Consider the following 17,544-nt stretch of genomic DNA (forward strand, 5'->3'; position numbering starts at 1 on the left):
GATAATGATAGGTCCAAGCCGGGATCCGTTGTATTTACGTTAGAAAATATAAATGTTTAGCGTTCGTGCCGAACACGATAATATGGGGAACAATAAGTAAAATAATATACAAACAATACAGGTATGTACTCCACCTATTTTATTAGCCACTAATTTTAAACACGCAAATGTTTACTTAATTAATTATTTAATCGTTAAATACCTAGTTAATCGCTTAATATATTCCAAACACCTTCCCCTTAATCGCGATAAAACTTTATTTAACTCATTTAATAATAAATATACTCACATAAAAATTATTTAAAAACCCTGTTCATTTAAAGTTACTTTTATTAAACTACTACCAAAGATTCCTTGAAAGAAAATGCTGGAGGGTTCTTGACATTCACATTGATCGATAAAATTAATTACAATTTCTTCGCTCTGCACATCGCTGAATATTGTAATTAATGTTTATTCGATAACTTCACACAAAAGTACAACACAAACGCAGTAATAAATAGCTGGTACCCTTTATTTCACTTGGGGGTTAATTATAATTGGTGTAATATAGATAACGCGCAGTTTTATTATAGAGTTTCATCCATCATTGTTGAAGGCCGTTCGTGTGGTACATTAAACAATAGAGTTAATCAATCTGGATTACTTGGATTATTATTCTGATTGTTATTTTGCAAAATAAAGCGGCTTAACTAAATTGCCACTATTGCATTGTTTCGTTTATCAAACTGGTAATTATTTTATAATTGAACCGATAGATATTAAAATTTAATTTGTAACTGGAAAATTATTTTAATAAACAAATAAATCGACACGCCATTTTTTCCTTCAATTATTAGATTTTTTAACAAATATTTATTTAAATATAAATTTCAATTGGGTGATCAAATTTAATTATCCTATACTTTTAACAAATGTGTTGTTAAGGGAAGCCCCTAATTTTGTACAATAATTTAGAATCAAACGCAGAGACAAAAAATAATATAAACAAAGATGAATTTATTTGATATTTTGTTAATTAAAAAATTAAAAAAATATTCACCCACCTATTTTTCGTTATAAAAAATCGAAAAAACGACACTTTCATATTTTCTTTTTCAAATTATTCTTCTCTTCGGCGCATTAAAGAATATGTTTGGATCAAATGAAAAAAATTAAGATTTCTTAGAAAAACATTAAACTTAAATTTGAAAAATGCTGATTTTTGCGGTTTTGCTTAACATTTTTATTTTATGCCTATTTTTTTCCAAAAAAATTCTCAATAACGTAATTTTTCAATTTTTTTAGGAATTTTTGGAAATTTAACAATTTTTATATAATAAAAAAAAAAAAAATAATATTTTTTTATATTTCTTCAAATTTCTTACAAAAAAAATTAATTTTAAATTACTGTATATCTATTTTTTTTTCAGAAAATATTCTATTTTTAATAAGCTTTAAAAAAAAATTCAAGGAAACACGTCACGTGTTTTTTTGATTTTTTATGATATAAAACGTGAAACCTGAATTTAATAAAAATTGTCAAATTTTCAAAAATTCATAAAAAATTGAAAAAATGAAATTATTGCCAAAATTTCTTTTTTTTTGGAAATATGCATTTTTTTAACTTCTTGAATTTTTTTCTATTAACATTAATCGAGTCAACATTTTCCAGTCCATATTTTCTTCATTTATTAATTTTCTTAAGAAATACATTGCACATTTCAAAATGGATAATTTGTGTCATTTTAAAAATCACATTATATTACAATTAGGACAATGTAATAATCTCCATAAACTAAACAAAATTATGTCAGCATCAAATTCCTTGGGACGTTTATAAAACAAAATTAATTAAGACATTTTTCCAATCAGTACTTTATCGGACCCCTTTCTATCCATGTTCCACCCTCCTTGGCAAACTCAAACACCACTTATAACACTTTATGAGTTTTGGGCACATTTGGGCTACTTGTTGTTGACTCAGTTTACCATGTTCCAAAATTTCAATTATTGTCAAAATCTTCAGAAGAATATCTTCTTTGAGTTATTTTACTATGTCAAACAACAGATAAATTCAAAATGGACCAAAAAAAAATTTATTCAAATTCACAAAACACTTTTTTGGATATAAAAAATAGAATATTATTTATTTTTGTCTATTAAATAAATAAAAAATGAAATAAATTTATTGACCATCTAGAGGTCCAAATATTTAAATAATATTATTGTTTAAAATAAAACATATTGAAAATATTTTTAAATATATTTATTCTCGGAAATTAAAATTATTCACTATCTATTTCAAAAATATATTTTAAACAAATTGGTTTTTCGTAGTTGGGAGTGCTTTTAAAGTATTATACAATAACTTAGATGGAAGAGGGGCTTCTTTAGGCCCTCACTGTATAGTGAAATGAGTGGACACAAGGCTGCCCCGTGTGTTTTATCACGTTTTAATCTAACAAATCTTTTAAGTAAAAATTAGAACACGAAAATAATTTTAGACTGGCTAAAAATAGAATATTCAAATCAAGTCATACATATTTTATGAAGAAACCTACCATTACATACATTTAATCACCTTTAGTTGGTAACAACGCCTAAAACTGGAATTTAATTAAATTTTTTCAAGTACCTATTACATGAACAAGATTCAAACAAAGTCTTTTGACGCCATTACCTTGGAAAAACAGAGTCTGGATTACGGAATCATATTCAAGAGATTACTTTCCTAAAATATCAATAAATTTACACTTTAAAACGGTTTCTGACGTTCCACCATGGAATAACTTAATAAAACGAATCGTGCGAAAGTTTTCAATGTGAAGTGATTGAATATGTATAGGTGGGCAAAGAAACACTGTTAATGAAACCCTTCGTTAGGATCCGTCCCGAATAACAATTGGGTTAAATTGTTGGGCTTCAGTTTACGAAACAGTCAACGGAGACTATAATTCATACGACAATTCTATATGACGAAAATTGAATTAGGTTTCATTAATTATTGGTTTGTGTATTCATTTGTGCCAACGGGTAAATGGTCCCAATGGGACTGATGCTATTGTCTACACAGTTATAATGTGCATAATCAGGATTCAGATTAATACCGACTTCGCTAGAACAAAAGAGGGAGTAGGTAAGAAAAAATATTATTACATCCAATTAAGAAGACCACAAGACAAATTTTGTGGTATTTGATTAGGATATTTCGACTTCAAAACGTCCTAATTGGGTTAATTTCTTGGGTATTTGTACTAATAACTAAGGAGTCATTATTACTGCTTTCAGTTTTGAGAGTTCATTGTGACACCGCCATAATAAGTCACATAATGTGCGAGCTCCTGAGAAGCGAGCCTTTTGAATGTACAACAAAACAGTTTTCTTCTTGGAAATTTACACTAGAACGCAATCATCGGAGTTACTTTGCTGTGTCTGAATTTAGCAGCGGAGTATCAAGGCACTGAGTAAGTTTAATTGGCACATTTTTATGTCTTATTCGAAGTACACATTAATTAGTACGAGAACCTCCATTAATCGCCACACAATTTTTATTCAATGCCAAATTTTTAACGGTTACATGCATAAATATTAAATATAAGTCAGGTTCTTTTGAATCTTAATTAAAATTTTTTCAAGTATCCACGAATTCTTGGGGGCATTCTGTGATATATTTTCCTTTGTTCATAATTTTCGTCGCAGATCAAAATAATGAAGGGGCCAACGCAAACGGCGTGATCAAAAGCTCAAATATCTGGGTTATTATAAAAAAGTGAGAAAAGAAACCGGGTGTCAGAACGCCCCAAAGAAATGTGTTCATTTAATGTTTTAATATAAATTGGGTGGATCAAGTCAGTACTGGAAGCAAATTATTGAAAATTGTCTCTCTACAAAATAAAACAGACGTCATAAAGCTCACAGAATGACGAACGTTCTCAAGTACCCTTGTAGGCCTTACACGAAAAATCCTATTTAATATGCCAGTCACAAATAAGCAGATCGATCACTTCAAATACGTTTTAAAATATGTAAAACATTCTCAGATATGCTAAATCTGCCCAAACTAGGTAACGAGAGTGCTCATCGTCGATTTCCTCTCTGTTTTAAGGCAATTTTCCTTGGGCATTATGCGAGTGTAAGTTAAAGGACGAGAATTTGCAAGCGTATATCATAGGATTTAAGATGTTTGTCCTCGACGGTTGGCATTTCGTTTAAGGTTCCTTTAAGCCCCTATTTTCGGCCCCGCCACTCGTCAATAAAATACGACACGGATGAGCGCGGAATTTTAACCAGTCCTACAAAATAGCGGGAAATAAACAAATTTGCGAAACCGCACAGACCGAGGTCGCAAATTAGAATACCTATCGTATAAAAATGGTAATGGGAACGACTCAGTCATATATTATGTTAATTAGGGTGTTCTAAAAAAATCAACTATTTTTATTTAAGTTTCGACAAAATTAAAAAAAAAAATGCTCTCCACAGTTGATCTCTTAATTTTAATATGAAGGACCTTCTCATCTCAGTTTCTCATTTATTCTTCAGTCTCATATGGCAAAATCCATATTTCGAATTACTTTATCGTACAAACAATTTCTATTTACAATTTTTATAGGAAATTGAATGCTCTACAAAAAAGATATCTTACAATTTCTCTTATCGTTTAGAAGAAATCGGAGATCAAAGTTAGAATAATTTAATATAAATTTATTTTTTACTTCTAAATTTTAAACTCGTAGATAAATTAATATTACAAAATGCGCAACATATATCTTTGTAAGAAATTAATCTCGGTATAAAAGAGGTCGTCTCTTGTGAGTAATCGATTACTCCTAACAATTTAGAAGATATTCGTATTCGAATCCCAACGCATATTGATTTTAATAGTTTTGCAATATTAAGTCATGAATTTTGAGATAATTCATAATCTATTTTAATATTCAATTATAAATTTTGTGAAAAAAAAAAAATTGAGTTATATTTTAAATAAATTCATATTGAATCACGATACTAAATTGTGATAGAATAAAATTTTGAAAATAAAATATTGTTAAAAAATTTAGTAATTTAGTAATAATAGTAATCGAGGAGGCCTTTTTGTAGAGCGTTTTATTCCCTCTAAAATATATATTGGACACTTTATAATATTTACTTACCTCCGAGTTATAAAATTTAGAAGTGAAATAGAAATTTTTTTTAAATTCTTCAAACTTTGACTCCCATATTTTCTAAATGGTAAGAGTTATGAAAAAATTGTGAGACACCTTTTTGTAGAGCTTTTAATTTAATTCAGAAAATGACATTTCTATACGATCAAGTAATAGCGAGAAATGGATTTTGCCATATGGCATTGAAAAAAAATGAAAAACTGAGATGAGGAGGAACTATGTATTAAACTTAAGACCTCATTTTTGGAGAACATTTTTTAAAGGTGCCTATAAACCAATTTTTCAATGTCGAAAGTCGATATTTTTGGTCCATGTTAATGTTAATTTGTTTGTGTTATGGTGGTAAACTGCGCAGTAGCAAATATGGAAACTCAGTTGGGCATTTAATTATGGTCTTGCATTTAACCTTTTGATAAGCTCCAAAATCAATTATTGTGCATTTCCCTTAATGGTGTTGGAGGCACGTAATAACATTACGTCACTTAATTCCTAAAGGCTTTTATCCCAAAAACAAAATTTCCGACTCCTAATTGTATGTAAAATAAAATAAGTTTACCCACATTAACTCCGAATTAACCGGCTGAAACAACGAGTATGTTTGAATAAAGTTATAAGTTACGTTTATTGTATATTCCACGTAGTTTACAGGCTTTCGAGTCGGACCGAGATAATTTCTAGGAATTACATTCGTAATTAAACGGGGGACATGCGAATATAAAATGCACCGTGGTACATTGTTTTAAAGCACCTCGAGGACATAAAACAAGCTATCTAGAAACAGACGCCCAATAAAACTACATTTTAACCAGAAAGTCAAATGTTTTAACAAGCAACAAGCGATTAAATTGAAAACCGACCCAGAATTTCCTCTCGTGTAACGAGCCCAACGATTGGAATAATAAATCTCAAAAGTCGACATTATTGCTAAAGTTTTAGTCGAGCGAAATCACAGTACAGCATTGTTGTATACGTACAAGTAAACATTGATTTAGAGTTGCTAGGATTTGACAAAAACGATCGAACATTTTTTTGGTTACCCGATTCGACATTGATAATTGAATGGTTTTAGTATATCAAACCTATGCAGGGCTCCTTGTGATAGTATCTTTATAGGAAATAAACTTTCTCTTACCTAAATTGAAATGTTAATCCTATAGGTTCTAAAAATTTTAAGACCCTTTTTTATTTCACTTTGGGCAAATTCATCAGATTAAACACAATTAATCATTGTTCACTTATTAGTGATAAAAGTTAACAAAATCGTGTTTGATGGGGGCTCATGTTTCCAGTCAACATTAACCGTTTCAAACTACCTAATGTTCCATACAACTTACCCCCAATGAAAGTTTAGGTCCTCAAATTCTAATCAACGTTATGTAAGTGCCCATGACTTTTGTAAATTATAAAGTTAGGTTTCAAACCGGAAACGCTGTTAAGTAATTATTTAAGGAATTCGGTAATTGTTCGCAACATTTTATGGCACTAATGTTTTACAACGTTGCTTAAATTACTCAGGCCACGCTATAAGCCATTTTCATTTACTGTTAGTTACGTTTTGCTTTTATAAGTTTCATATATCATTTCGTCATGGTTTATGTCTTTTTTAACATCACTAGATAGGATTATCCTAAACAATATTGGTCGAAACAAACTAATACTTAAGTCATAACAAACAAAAGTTCTAACTTGTAATAATATGACGTCACCCACACACATAAAAATTTAAAAAGATTCGAAACGGTGAAAAAAAGGAAAGTAATTTACGGCATGCCACTTAAGGTAGTTTTTTTTCGGTTAGTCACTTCTGATTGCCCTCTGTAATCCCCAACACTTTCAGTACATTTAAAATTTCTTTCTTGATGGCTCGGAAAACGTGTGCTGCAACTGGCAATAACAGTTTCCTTTATCGAAAATATACGGCGTTCTGCGTCCTTAACCTTTTAAAATATCGTCGTAGGTGTTGATACATCCTCACTGAAACTATTATTGGACGTCTAAGTGGTTCTCCGTCTCACAATCAATGCACAATTAAGTAAAAGCTCTCACCCTTGGGACTTAAGGGCTTTGGCTTTAATTTAATTTCTTAGTTTAAATTACAAGCTCAAAGCAACGATTGACTTCTCATCCTTAAAACAAAACCTTTTACAACTTTATCGACTGTAATTGATTCTCAATTATGGTATGAATACATTAACTAAATAGAGCTTTCAACGAATAATTTGTAATATTTAACAGTTTTAATATACTTACCCAACTTTATGTCACCCTATATATTTCTATGAAGTAATTCAAAGTATTATTATTATTGCTCATTGTTGTTCAGAATTTTATCTGACAACTTCATGGAATAAGTAGCAACTTCAATACAAATCAAAATTGAAAGCAATTCGCGTGTCCTCAGAAAAGCTGTAGTAAGATGGGTGCTTTAGACTCCTTCCTTGAGTACATATTTGAGTCTGGAACTATGGCAGCAGGCCTATTCACATTAATTATCTTGGCCATCATAATTGTAACCGGTTGGCATCCAATGCAAGGACGTAGAAAACCACCGCAAGGTATGCAAGTTAATTTAATGCGCCTCAATAACGTATTGTATTATTTTCAACTTTCTAGAACTCTACATATCTACCTCTCACGGAGACGCTAGTATCATAATGATACATCAGGCTGACACGCGAATATTTGATACTTCAAGCATCAGCTTTGGGCTAACCTCATTTTTTAACGGCAATGAAACAAACAGGCAACGTTTGAATAGTTTATTGCTAATACCTTTAGATGGATTATTGAGACAAGAAAGAAATAGACTTTTCCGTGAATACAGGAGGAATGTCAGATCAGATTTCGGTCTGCGCCGAAATCACGTGGATGAGGTGATCCGAGAGAATTCGTCGCAGACTTCTCATCGCACGACTACATTTACAACAAGGGAAAGAATTAAGGAAGTCACCGACAACGTGACGCAGACATCCAATCATGACATTGGTCTAAGTGCTAGTGAAATTGCAACGCAAACCTCTAGTAGCCCACCACCACAACAAGAAAGCGACTCCGATAAACGAATGGAGCAAGCTGTTCAAGTCAACACTATTGATGTACCAGTGGGAGTCGACAACTCTGGCAGAGTTGTTGTTTGTCGCCCAAGATCTAGCATTATGAATCTAGATTTTGCTCAAATGAATGTTAATGAACGTTCTAGACAATAAAGCATCTTACTACAAGTAATCTTACTTTTTAATTCTACGTTCATAGTATTAAAAAGGGGACAGAAAATTTCCTAAAAATTCAACATAACCTCAACCATTGAAACGTCAAATACTAAAATACACACTGTCAGTAACTGTTCAGTATCATCCATCAAACAAATACTACCATCAATTTGCGTGTCACCACAAATTCAAGTACAATGATCGATGTTTCCAGCACCATTTTTAAATATCTTACCAATTCAACAATCATAACTGGAGGCTCACTCTTGATAATCTTCTACATCTTCAGTGATTTTATAAAGAGATTTTTGACTCCCGCCCAACCCATGACAGTATCACAAGGCAAGTTCAGTTCAACCTTTAACAATTTATTATCATTACAACATTTCTAGAAGATAACGGATTATCTCGCCGTTCACGTAAAAGTTTGGTCACCGTACATCAAACCGACACAAGAATATTCAAGGCGTCTGGATCAACTTCCGGACTCGTCTCGCCCACCATCCCGTTCGAGAGACGGAGTTTCAACAAAATTGACCAACTACTCTCAATATCCGCAAGTAGACACGTAAGAAGAATAAAAGCCAAGATTCTCAAGAAACGCCATTTGAAGAATAACAAGAACAGTACTGCAATTTTGGAGAGGAAGGAAACTTTGGAAGATTTCACCGATTACCAGGACGATTTTGTACCGTTAGAAGCGTGTAAAAAAGAGTACAAAATGGAAACTGTTCCTCAGGTATATACTTATAAAAATGACAGTGTTGAAAACGGCTCCAGCCAAATAAAATTAGATTTCCTCGATCATAAAGAGTGGGCTAAAGAAACAGAACAATTTTTATAAGCAACTAACTTACTTTAATTAACTGAAAAATAAAGGAATTAATATTAATTAATAAGTTGTTTACTGTCCAGAATTTATAAACGTTTTTAAAATAAATATTCAATTGTAATAAATTTTCCCATTTAACCTATTAGTTAACAAAACATGTGCGTAGGAATTTTTCAGGTCAATTGTTTAATGGTGAACTGAATTAGAGTGCAATAGAAATGATTGGAAACAATTTGAATAGAATTTTTAATTAAATATTGAAATAACATTGTATTTTACCATCCATTTTGCATGTTCCATTCTCAAAGTAATATACTATATTATGCCAAAGGAATCTTTTTTGTATTCAGATAATTTAATCATTGGATAATCATATTTTATCAATTGCACAAGAGGTAAATAATTAGACATGTATCTAGGTCAGGATTGTAGTAAGAGTTAAGATGCTTCTACACATAATCCTGATTTAAATTAGATACTTGATAGATCTCTAGTTAATTAGATTCATAATATTATAATAATGAGTATTGGCGTACATATTCATATTTTTATATGTTATTTGTTTTACAACCAAGATTTTATGATTTTTATCTATGAGAACAAGTTAAAAAGTTAAAAGTTACTGATCCTTGCTCGTTGATACATAGTAAAAAGGAAACTTTAGTAGAGACATCAGAAATTCCAACTACACTAAAGGGCAATAAGATAAATATTAATTGAAATGTTTGCTATAACTCTGAAATGTAGGCTGGAAACTGTAGTTAAATGCATTTAATTGAAACCATACCTTCATGTGAGCACCATCAGAAACTCAATCAGACGAAGTTCAATACCTAATGTGCAACGTAATGATATTAACATAGACATGCTTCCCAAATGATTCCAGTTAACCCACATACTACTATGCTCAAATTGCTGATTTAGTTGTTATTGTGTTTTTTCAGGCATCGCAATAAATCATTTTCTCAAAATCCGCAAGAAGGATTGACGTAATTCAAAGTGGCTTACGATTGGCAAACTTATTGTCTACCGTAACATGTTTACCAGCCATCTCTCAGAACATGACAAATTGTTTCTAAGTGAATTGTTTGACTTTACAAACAAGTTTCTCAGATTGGAGGAGACCTGCTTCTGATGGCAATGCAGGTTGTGGTAGATACCTCTGAAAGTTTTAGCCGAAAATAAACAACAGATTCTATCGACAAATATGTCAATAATAACTTTTCCCGCCCTTTAGTCCTCTGTTACGAAACTATCCAACAAATCCACAATCTAATTGGGAATACGAGGCAACTACAAACTTGTGCTTCCAGATACTATTGTCTTGGAATTATGCGCATTTAGGTATTACTAATTCCTTATCTCCTAAAAGGCAAATTGGCTTAATTTATGTTATCAGTTATTTTAAAATTAATCCAACATCGTTTAATTGATGTAAGATAAAACGTAGAACCAATGTGACAATATACTACTTTTTCCTTTTATCCTTTTAATTTATCATTTATCCATCTGCTACATCAATCAAACGACAATGAAGTTCAAATAAAGTAAGCCTCAGGTTTATCTAAAAATAATGATTCATAAATTAGCGGAATATCTGATGCATTAAACGGAATACTATAAACCATTTATATCCAAATTATCTTGTGTGAATGTCTGTGCTATCAATAAGCTATTACGTATAAATCTTATTAGGTGTGTGATCAAATTTTAATTGCAAAATCGATGGCGCGACGAAACACTTTTGATGTAATAATTCACGCGCGTCTGTAGAATCCGTCAATATCACTTTTCGTTTGACATGCTGCTCAATTTAATAATCCATAATTGTGATAATAATTTCATTATGCGCGTCAATATGCATTTCAATATAAAATATTTTTCATTATAGTTATTAGCTGTATTATGTTTGCGGAGTTTAGTGAAAATATTAAAAACAGCTTTTGTGCACACATAAACAGAATTCAGTTTCCGTTGTGTGTGCTTTGCACGAAAGGATTATGCAAAATTTTAATATGTTTCGGAAGCGTTCGGTTTTAAAGGCATAAATTATTTTTTTCTTTGTTTATTGTACTATGCAATTTAAAAATACGCTTAATCAATTGACTTTAAATGTAGGTTATTTTATGAAAATTGGCCATGAAAGCAATTCACACTTTATGAATTTTACTCTTAATATACTGTAGTGGACATAATTATAGCAACCCATTAAAATATATTAAAAATATGAGCTATACTACTTAAATTGGATGCCAATACTTATAATGTTTATTTAAATTGTTTACTAGCTCTTTTGCTTATAATTATTTAATTATTGATTGATGTGAAAATGAAAGAAAAATTATAATTCAGCGACCGAGAAAAATAAGAAGAGATGGCTAAGAGTTTACGTATAAATAAGTCAATCGTTTCCCGTATTATTAAAGATGTAGAAAACTAACCAAGTGGTAGCTAGGAAACACTTGAAAGAAAATCGATTACTGGACAAAAAACAATCCAATCTTTTGCTCACTTAAAATTAAAGCCAACCTAGAATAAATGGGTGCGAAGAAGGTGGTTAGTGGATGGTTTTTTTTGACTACAGAAATACAATAATGTGAAAGTTCAATTTTGAATTGTTTAAGATCTTATTCACTGAATCATAGAATAGTGGAGACAAGTAGTTTTTAGTGACGAGTCTAAATTTAATTTATAAAAAGATGATGGTTTGTTTGTTATGTTAAACATCCTACAGATATAATACTAAACAAAAAGTTTGTTATACCTACACTGAAAGAGGGTGGCGGTTCAAGTTTCAACAAAACGAATCCCAAACACAAATCCAAAATTGTCACGGTGAAAAGACTAAAGCATCGATGTTTTGTCTTGTCCCACCCAATGTCCTGAAATCAATTCTATATAAAACGTTTACAACCTAATTTGATGTAAAAATTTGATTTCATATAAACGAAATTATCACAACAATTCAAGTAGTTTGTAGGAATATAGACTTTAATACATTTGGAATATGGTCGAGTCTATGTCACGGAGAGGTGCTAAAATTATTCATTATAGTATATAACAAAAAGAATATTATACAAAACATTAGCGTTAAATTAAATAACACAAATTTAGTTATTAAGAATCTATTTCAAAATTAGTTCATATATTATGTCCAGCTCAATTCTGACAAATACATGTAACCTTTTATGGAATTAAAATATAATACTGTGTTAAAGAACATAACAACAAATAATGTATCAATATTATTTTAACAGTTCACATTAATTAACAGAGTTATGGGTAAAATATTTAACATTTTAAACAATTCCTATAATAATAACCAGTGCTACATTTATTATTGGATTCTTCAAATCCAAAAGCTCATAAATCATAAACAAAGCTAATTGTTTACAAGAATTAAATAAAAATTCCACAAACATAAAACTAAATTCATATTGAAGCATTTCCAATTAATTTGTTATTGTATTTTCATAAAAATAATCCGAAACATAAAGATAAAATCAATTTTTACCACAGAATAAAAATTATTTTTCAACCTGAATACCCATTTTATTTTTTGTTTTTTCGAACAAACAAAAAATAATAGATAAATACCTGTAAGTTTATAGGTTTATTAAATCTCTCTAAATTTACTACAAATAAAAAAGATGGAACTCGCTATCGTAATCTATCTAAATTTAGATAATTCCTTTTCTTTCAATTTTCACAAACTTCCAACTCAACAAAGACGTAAATTGGGCCGAGCATATTATGAATGGAATGAATGTCTCCACTTATTTTTTTTTGTTGTTTTCCTTTGAGCACATTTTATTACCGGCTCACGTAAATCCAAGGTTTGTGTTTCGAACTCCATTATATCCCAATACAAAATGTTATAGCATGGCTGCGGTTAAAAAAGATTTATTAGTTTAAAAAAGTACGTGGTAGTCCCGCCACGCTGGAGTACACAATGCCAAATTTACATGACAAGGGCTTTCTTTAGTCCTTAACTCTTCCACACAGAAAATACCTAGACCTATACATAAAATAACTGGAGTTATCGTGGCTCGTTCTTGTAATTAATTTTACAAACGAAACAGCTTAAAGAGCCCGAAACAAAGCAAAAAGGTTCCCAAAAGCCAGCCTATTCACACGCCACTTATGCGTCGCTCAAACCATTTGGCTAAGTAATACATTCAGTCCCTCCAAAAAGGTACCCACAGGTCTTAAATGTTTCAATTCCCGAACGCTCAAAATTAAAATGTACTTTTTCTTATGGCAGATCAAGCAGGAATACATTAATGTTAATATGTGGCCACTTTCACACATACAATCAGCCTTTTTCCATTGCCACTCACATAATTTCACGTTTATAAAATCCTTCGCAACATTGATGTTTACGTGTTAAACGTTGTTTATACAAAAAAACACCGGACATGATATGGTATACGTTTCGAGGTGGAAAGCAGAATTTTCACTTTATGATGCCATAAATATTAATAAAAGTGAATATACAATACGAAAGTCAGACGTTCAAATTGAAATGTATCATGTAGAAACGTGGGGTGGATACGAAATATAACATGCAGTTTGTATTTTTCAAGTACACGTATATCTCGTCTTCTTGGTTTGGCTCTTATAATTTCCAATATCACATATTGCTGAATATATGACTCTGAATATATGATTCTGAATATATGTCGTGAATGGTTCTATTGTTTTCAAAGAGCTAAACGGTTTCCGGAGCCAAAAGTAGGAATTTATTTATACGTAGAGAGATATAAATAATAGTTTAAAACATCATCCGTTTCGGATGGCTTTAATACGGTAATTCGCTCCAAGACACAAGAAACGATAAACCGCATTTACATTTATAATGTTTTGTTCTATTGCAGACTGGTCCATGTTTGATTTGAATGTTGTTGGCTCTTGTAAAGCCGAATATGGCTTAATTTACATTTTAAATTGGACTATATTCGTCGGGGTGTAAACGATAAAAAGGTCTAGACACTTGAGATATCCATTTTATAGTTTTGAATGGCGTCTGGGTAGAATTTTTAACTTCCATTGAGCGCGACAATAAACCCAAAGCACTACTAACAATAAGTATTACGTCCAAAGACTTACTACAGGCTTCTGTTTATGTCCATTAAAAATTTGTTGTCCAAGTGTTTCCGCTACACAGCTAAAAAGTGTTGAAAAAATAAAGTAAAGGGTAAGAGTACATAATAAGCAAACAAGTGTTAACATGGCTCCGTAAATAAACGGTTGGAAATATTTATTTTCAATTACTTATTACTTATTGAATGTTTACGAATGAAAAAAAGCATCAAACATAAATAAAAAACTAAATTACATAACTCAAACTGGTGTCCTTCCATTTCTAAGCAGGCTCGACATCTTCGTGCAAAGGAACTCTAAAATACCTACATCGGCTTGAATTTATTGGCCTTTTTCATAAAGTTGTAGCCGCACCTCCTCAGGAGTACTATAGACTAACGTTTAGATACCTTCAGAAGAAGAAATCTAAGGGGTTTATATGCGGTAGCAAATATGCCACCTACATGCAAATGTTTCATCCAAATGTAGCTGTAGCACCATCAATCTGAAATTACATCTGAAGCCTTTAGTCCAAAGGAAAGTCATCCAAAATATTACCCATTGTGTTCTGTATAACGTTTAGGTAATCAGCATTTGGTCTTTTTAATAAATTCGTAGTTGCCCAAAAGAAGAAATCTAAAAGGTTTATATTAAGTAACTTATATGCCATCTGGATGGAAATGTTTCTTCTAAATGCGACTGAAGCACCATCATGTTGAAATTACGTCTGCTGCCTTTAGTCCAGAAGATAACCAATCGTGTTCTGCAAAAAGTTTAGGTAAGCAGTACCTGTTAATGGGTTTGGTTAAACAAGAGCTAAAATTCTAGAAAGGAAAAACTTGCCTAATGTCCAAATTCCATTACATCATAAAGATTTTCGTCGGTCCAAACAAGCATATTGTGAAAATTAACTTCATTTCGAGTGAGTTCGGCCTAATCTGTAAAAAGAATTTTGGAATAAACTCTTCAGCTTGATGATCAAAAGAACTAGAAGCCTGCATTCGTTGTGCATGATACAAATAAAGCATCTGCTGGTAAAGGATTCTCCAAACAAAAGGTTCACTAAGGGATCAAAGGGATTAGGCTTTAATCATGCTTAACCACATTAGTTACCTTTCATCCAAAATGATTTCATCCAAAGGATCACCCACTGTGTTCTGATTAAAATTTAGGTAAGTAGCATTTGGTTTGGTGAAACAAGTGAATCTAAAAAATTGGGGCCTACAATACTCATTTGAAAGAAAAATGTGGCTAAATGTTCAAATTTCGTTACAGAATAAAGAAGGAACACGAACTAAATTCTTCAGCTTGATGATCAAGTGGATTTGAGACCTGTATTCGTTGTGTATGATATGGATAAAGCAGACGCTCGTGAAGGTTTCTCCAAACAAGAGGATCATTAATTCCTAACTCGAATGGCCTTCTCCTCACACTCATCTCCGAATTATGTTTTACCCATGATAGAATGCAGATGTTGGAGATTGGTTTGCTCAATGAATAGGTATCATGCATTCATTCCAAAGATACGATGTGAAATATACTGGTGGTATGCACCCATGTTAAGACTTTCCGCTTATTTTGTTCCCTTTAAATGCTTTACATTCTTTTTCTAAATCCTGTATACACAACTAAAATGGACAAACAAGTATGCGTTTCCAGTGACAATGAACAATCCTTTCAATCGAATAGAAAGGTTCGAACTAAAGCGGCGAACTTGAGAAAGAAATGTAACACTGAATGGACTGCGAACGTCGGCCCATTGAGATTCAAACAAGAAAAGTTCAAAACCTGATGCGAATTTGAAATAACTAATTGAGAAGGTGGTTTTACTTTTCGTTTAGGTGTCGTTGATCGGATTACTGGGGAGGATAAATTCATATTGTGATTTATGTTGAGTACAAAATAATTGGATGTCTTATGTTCCACCAAACGACCTGGATTGGCCCACGACTCTCAGAAATTATGTTGCTACGGAGTATTTATATACATATAGGGTTTTATGTTTATTTTTTGATGCATTAATTATTGCACACATAAAAATAACTAGTTTTAAGTGAAACATATTTTGTTGGTTAAAACAATTTGTGTAGTATGAAAAGTTTAATTTGGAGTTTTAAAAAATGCAATTCATTGCATTTCAAACTTTTATAATTTGCTTTTTATGTCCATTAAAGTTGCACATAATTGTTAATATGCACAACTGGATTGTTCCAATTAAATTATTAAAACTGAAATATGGAATAAATGAAATTCAAATATGGAGGGAAATAGCTGTCATGACAACCGCAGTTATACATCAAATATATTGTCAAACTTATTTCACACTCGCACTTCACACACCGAAATATTTCTCAGCCAAATTTTTAAGGTCTCATTGAGAAATAAGATCATTTATATGGCACCGCACAATACAACACGGCCATCGAAAGTCGTTAAGAGGACACAGTCCCGACGCATAGTCAAAAAGAAAGAAGATCGCTCGCTGTTCCGTCGAGTGATTGGAAAAATTTTTGGCGACAAATCCGAAGAGGAGGTTCTGGCAACTGCTTCTAATGAACTAGTCCTCGCCTCTACGACTATAAACGAGCCGGGATCATCGGTAAATGCACTCCACAATCTGCAGGTAATGGGGGACCTATTTAGACTTGTCAAGGGGTCCATCGAATTTGGCCGTATATGCGGATTGATTGAGATGGAAGGCGATCGCTTTAAATTGCTGAAATATCCTAAAATAATGCGAAGTGTCAGCAAGGCTTGTCAAACCAGCACAACGGCAATTCAATCTGCTGGCGACGTGATGAGCAGCTCAACTGTAAACCAGAATGCACCCAGTGCATCAACCAGTGAGGCATCTAAGAAAAAGAGGCGCCGTAGAAATAGATGGTAAAAATTAAATGACATTTGGCGATTACCTTGAAATTTGTTTATTCGGCTGATGTAATATAGAAAATTTTCAATATATTTAATTTTTTACCACAACATTGCTTTATTTCTTATTAAGTGTTAATTATTAAAATACGTAGGTAAGTATTTATAATTTCAAAACGTCCAAGATTTGGAAGTATACACATACATTCATACAAATGAGCTAGAAAGGTTGACACAAAAACTGACTGAGAGCTTAGAATATTTTAAGTAGGGTTTCTGATATGCTGCATATGGCTTATAGAAGTTTAGAGCGACTGGATAATATGTAAATGGAAACTTTCGGGAAGTTAATTGTCTAATAATCCTTTTAGTGCAAAATTCTAACAGAGGATAATGAAAACCAACT

General features: G+C 31.7%; 3 protein-coding genes across 6 annotated transcripts in view; all 3 read left to right on the plus strand.

The window, feature by feature from the left end:
* LOC109599248 (uncharacterized) overlaps positions 1-17,544 on the plus strand; it is a 115,795-nt gene that overhangs the window by 25,996 nt on the left and 72,255 nt on the right. The window lies entirely within an intron of this gene.
* Positions 7,487-8,372, plus strand: LOC109599211 (uncharacterized). Its single transcript, XM_020015170.2, has 2 exons — positions 7,487-7,702; positions 7,761-8,372. The coding sequence occupies exons 1-2, from the start codon at positions 7,564-7,566 to the stop codon at positions 8,351-8,353; spliced, it is 732 nt and encodes a 243-aa protein (XP_019870729.2). The 5' UTR covers positions 7,487-7,563; the 3' UTR covers positions 8,354-8,372.
* Positions 8,472-9,248, plus strand: LOC109599219 (uncharacterized). Of its 2 annotated transcripts, none has more exons than XM_020015189.2 (2): positions 8,472-8,698; positions 8,752-9,248. In XM_020015189.2, exons 1-2 carry the CDS (start codon positions 8,554-8,556, stop codon positions 9,198-9,200), a joined length of 594 nt encoding a protein of 197 aa, XP_019870748.1. In that variant the 5' UTR covers positions 8,472-8,553; the 3' UTR covers positions 9,201-9,248. The 2 variants fall into 2 exon arrangements, with proteins under 2 accessions (XP_019870748.1, XP_019870740.1); XM_020015181.2 differs by having other exon boundaries at positions 8,473-8,698; positions 8,749-9,248.

This window comes from Aethina tumida, chromosome 1 (genome assembly GCF_024364675.1).
Source record: "Aethina tumida isolate Nest 87 chromosome 1, icAetTumi1.1, whole genome shotgun sequence".
NCBI lineage: Eukaryota > Metazoa > Arthropoda > Insecta > Coleoptera > Nitidulidae > Aethina > Aethina tumida.

Coding starts and splice junctions, on each gene's coding strand:
- LOC109599211 (XM_020015170.2), top strand. CDS start 7,564: ATGGGTGCTTTAGACTCCTTCCTTGAGTACATATTTGAGTCTGGAACT. Junction 7,703..7,760: donor ACGTAGAAAACCACCGCAAG/GTATGCAAGTTA, acceptor TCAACTTTCTAG/AACTCTACATATCTACCTCT.
- LOC109599219 (XM_020015181.2), top strand. CDS start 8,554: ATGATCGATGTTTCCAGCACCATTTTTAAATATCTTACCAATTCAACA. Junction 8,699..8,748: donor ACCCATGACAGTATCACAAG/GCAAGTTCAGTT, acceptor CAACATTTCTAG/AAGATAACGGATTATCTCGC.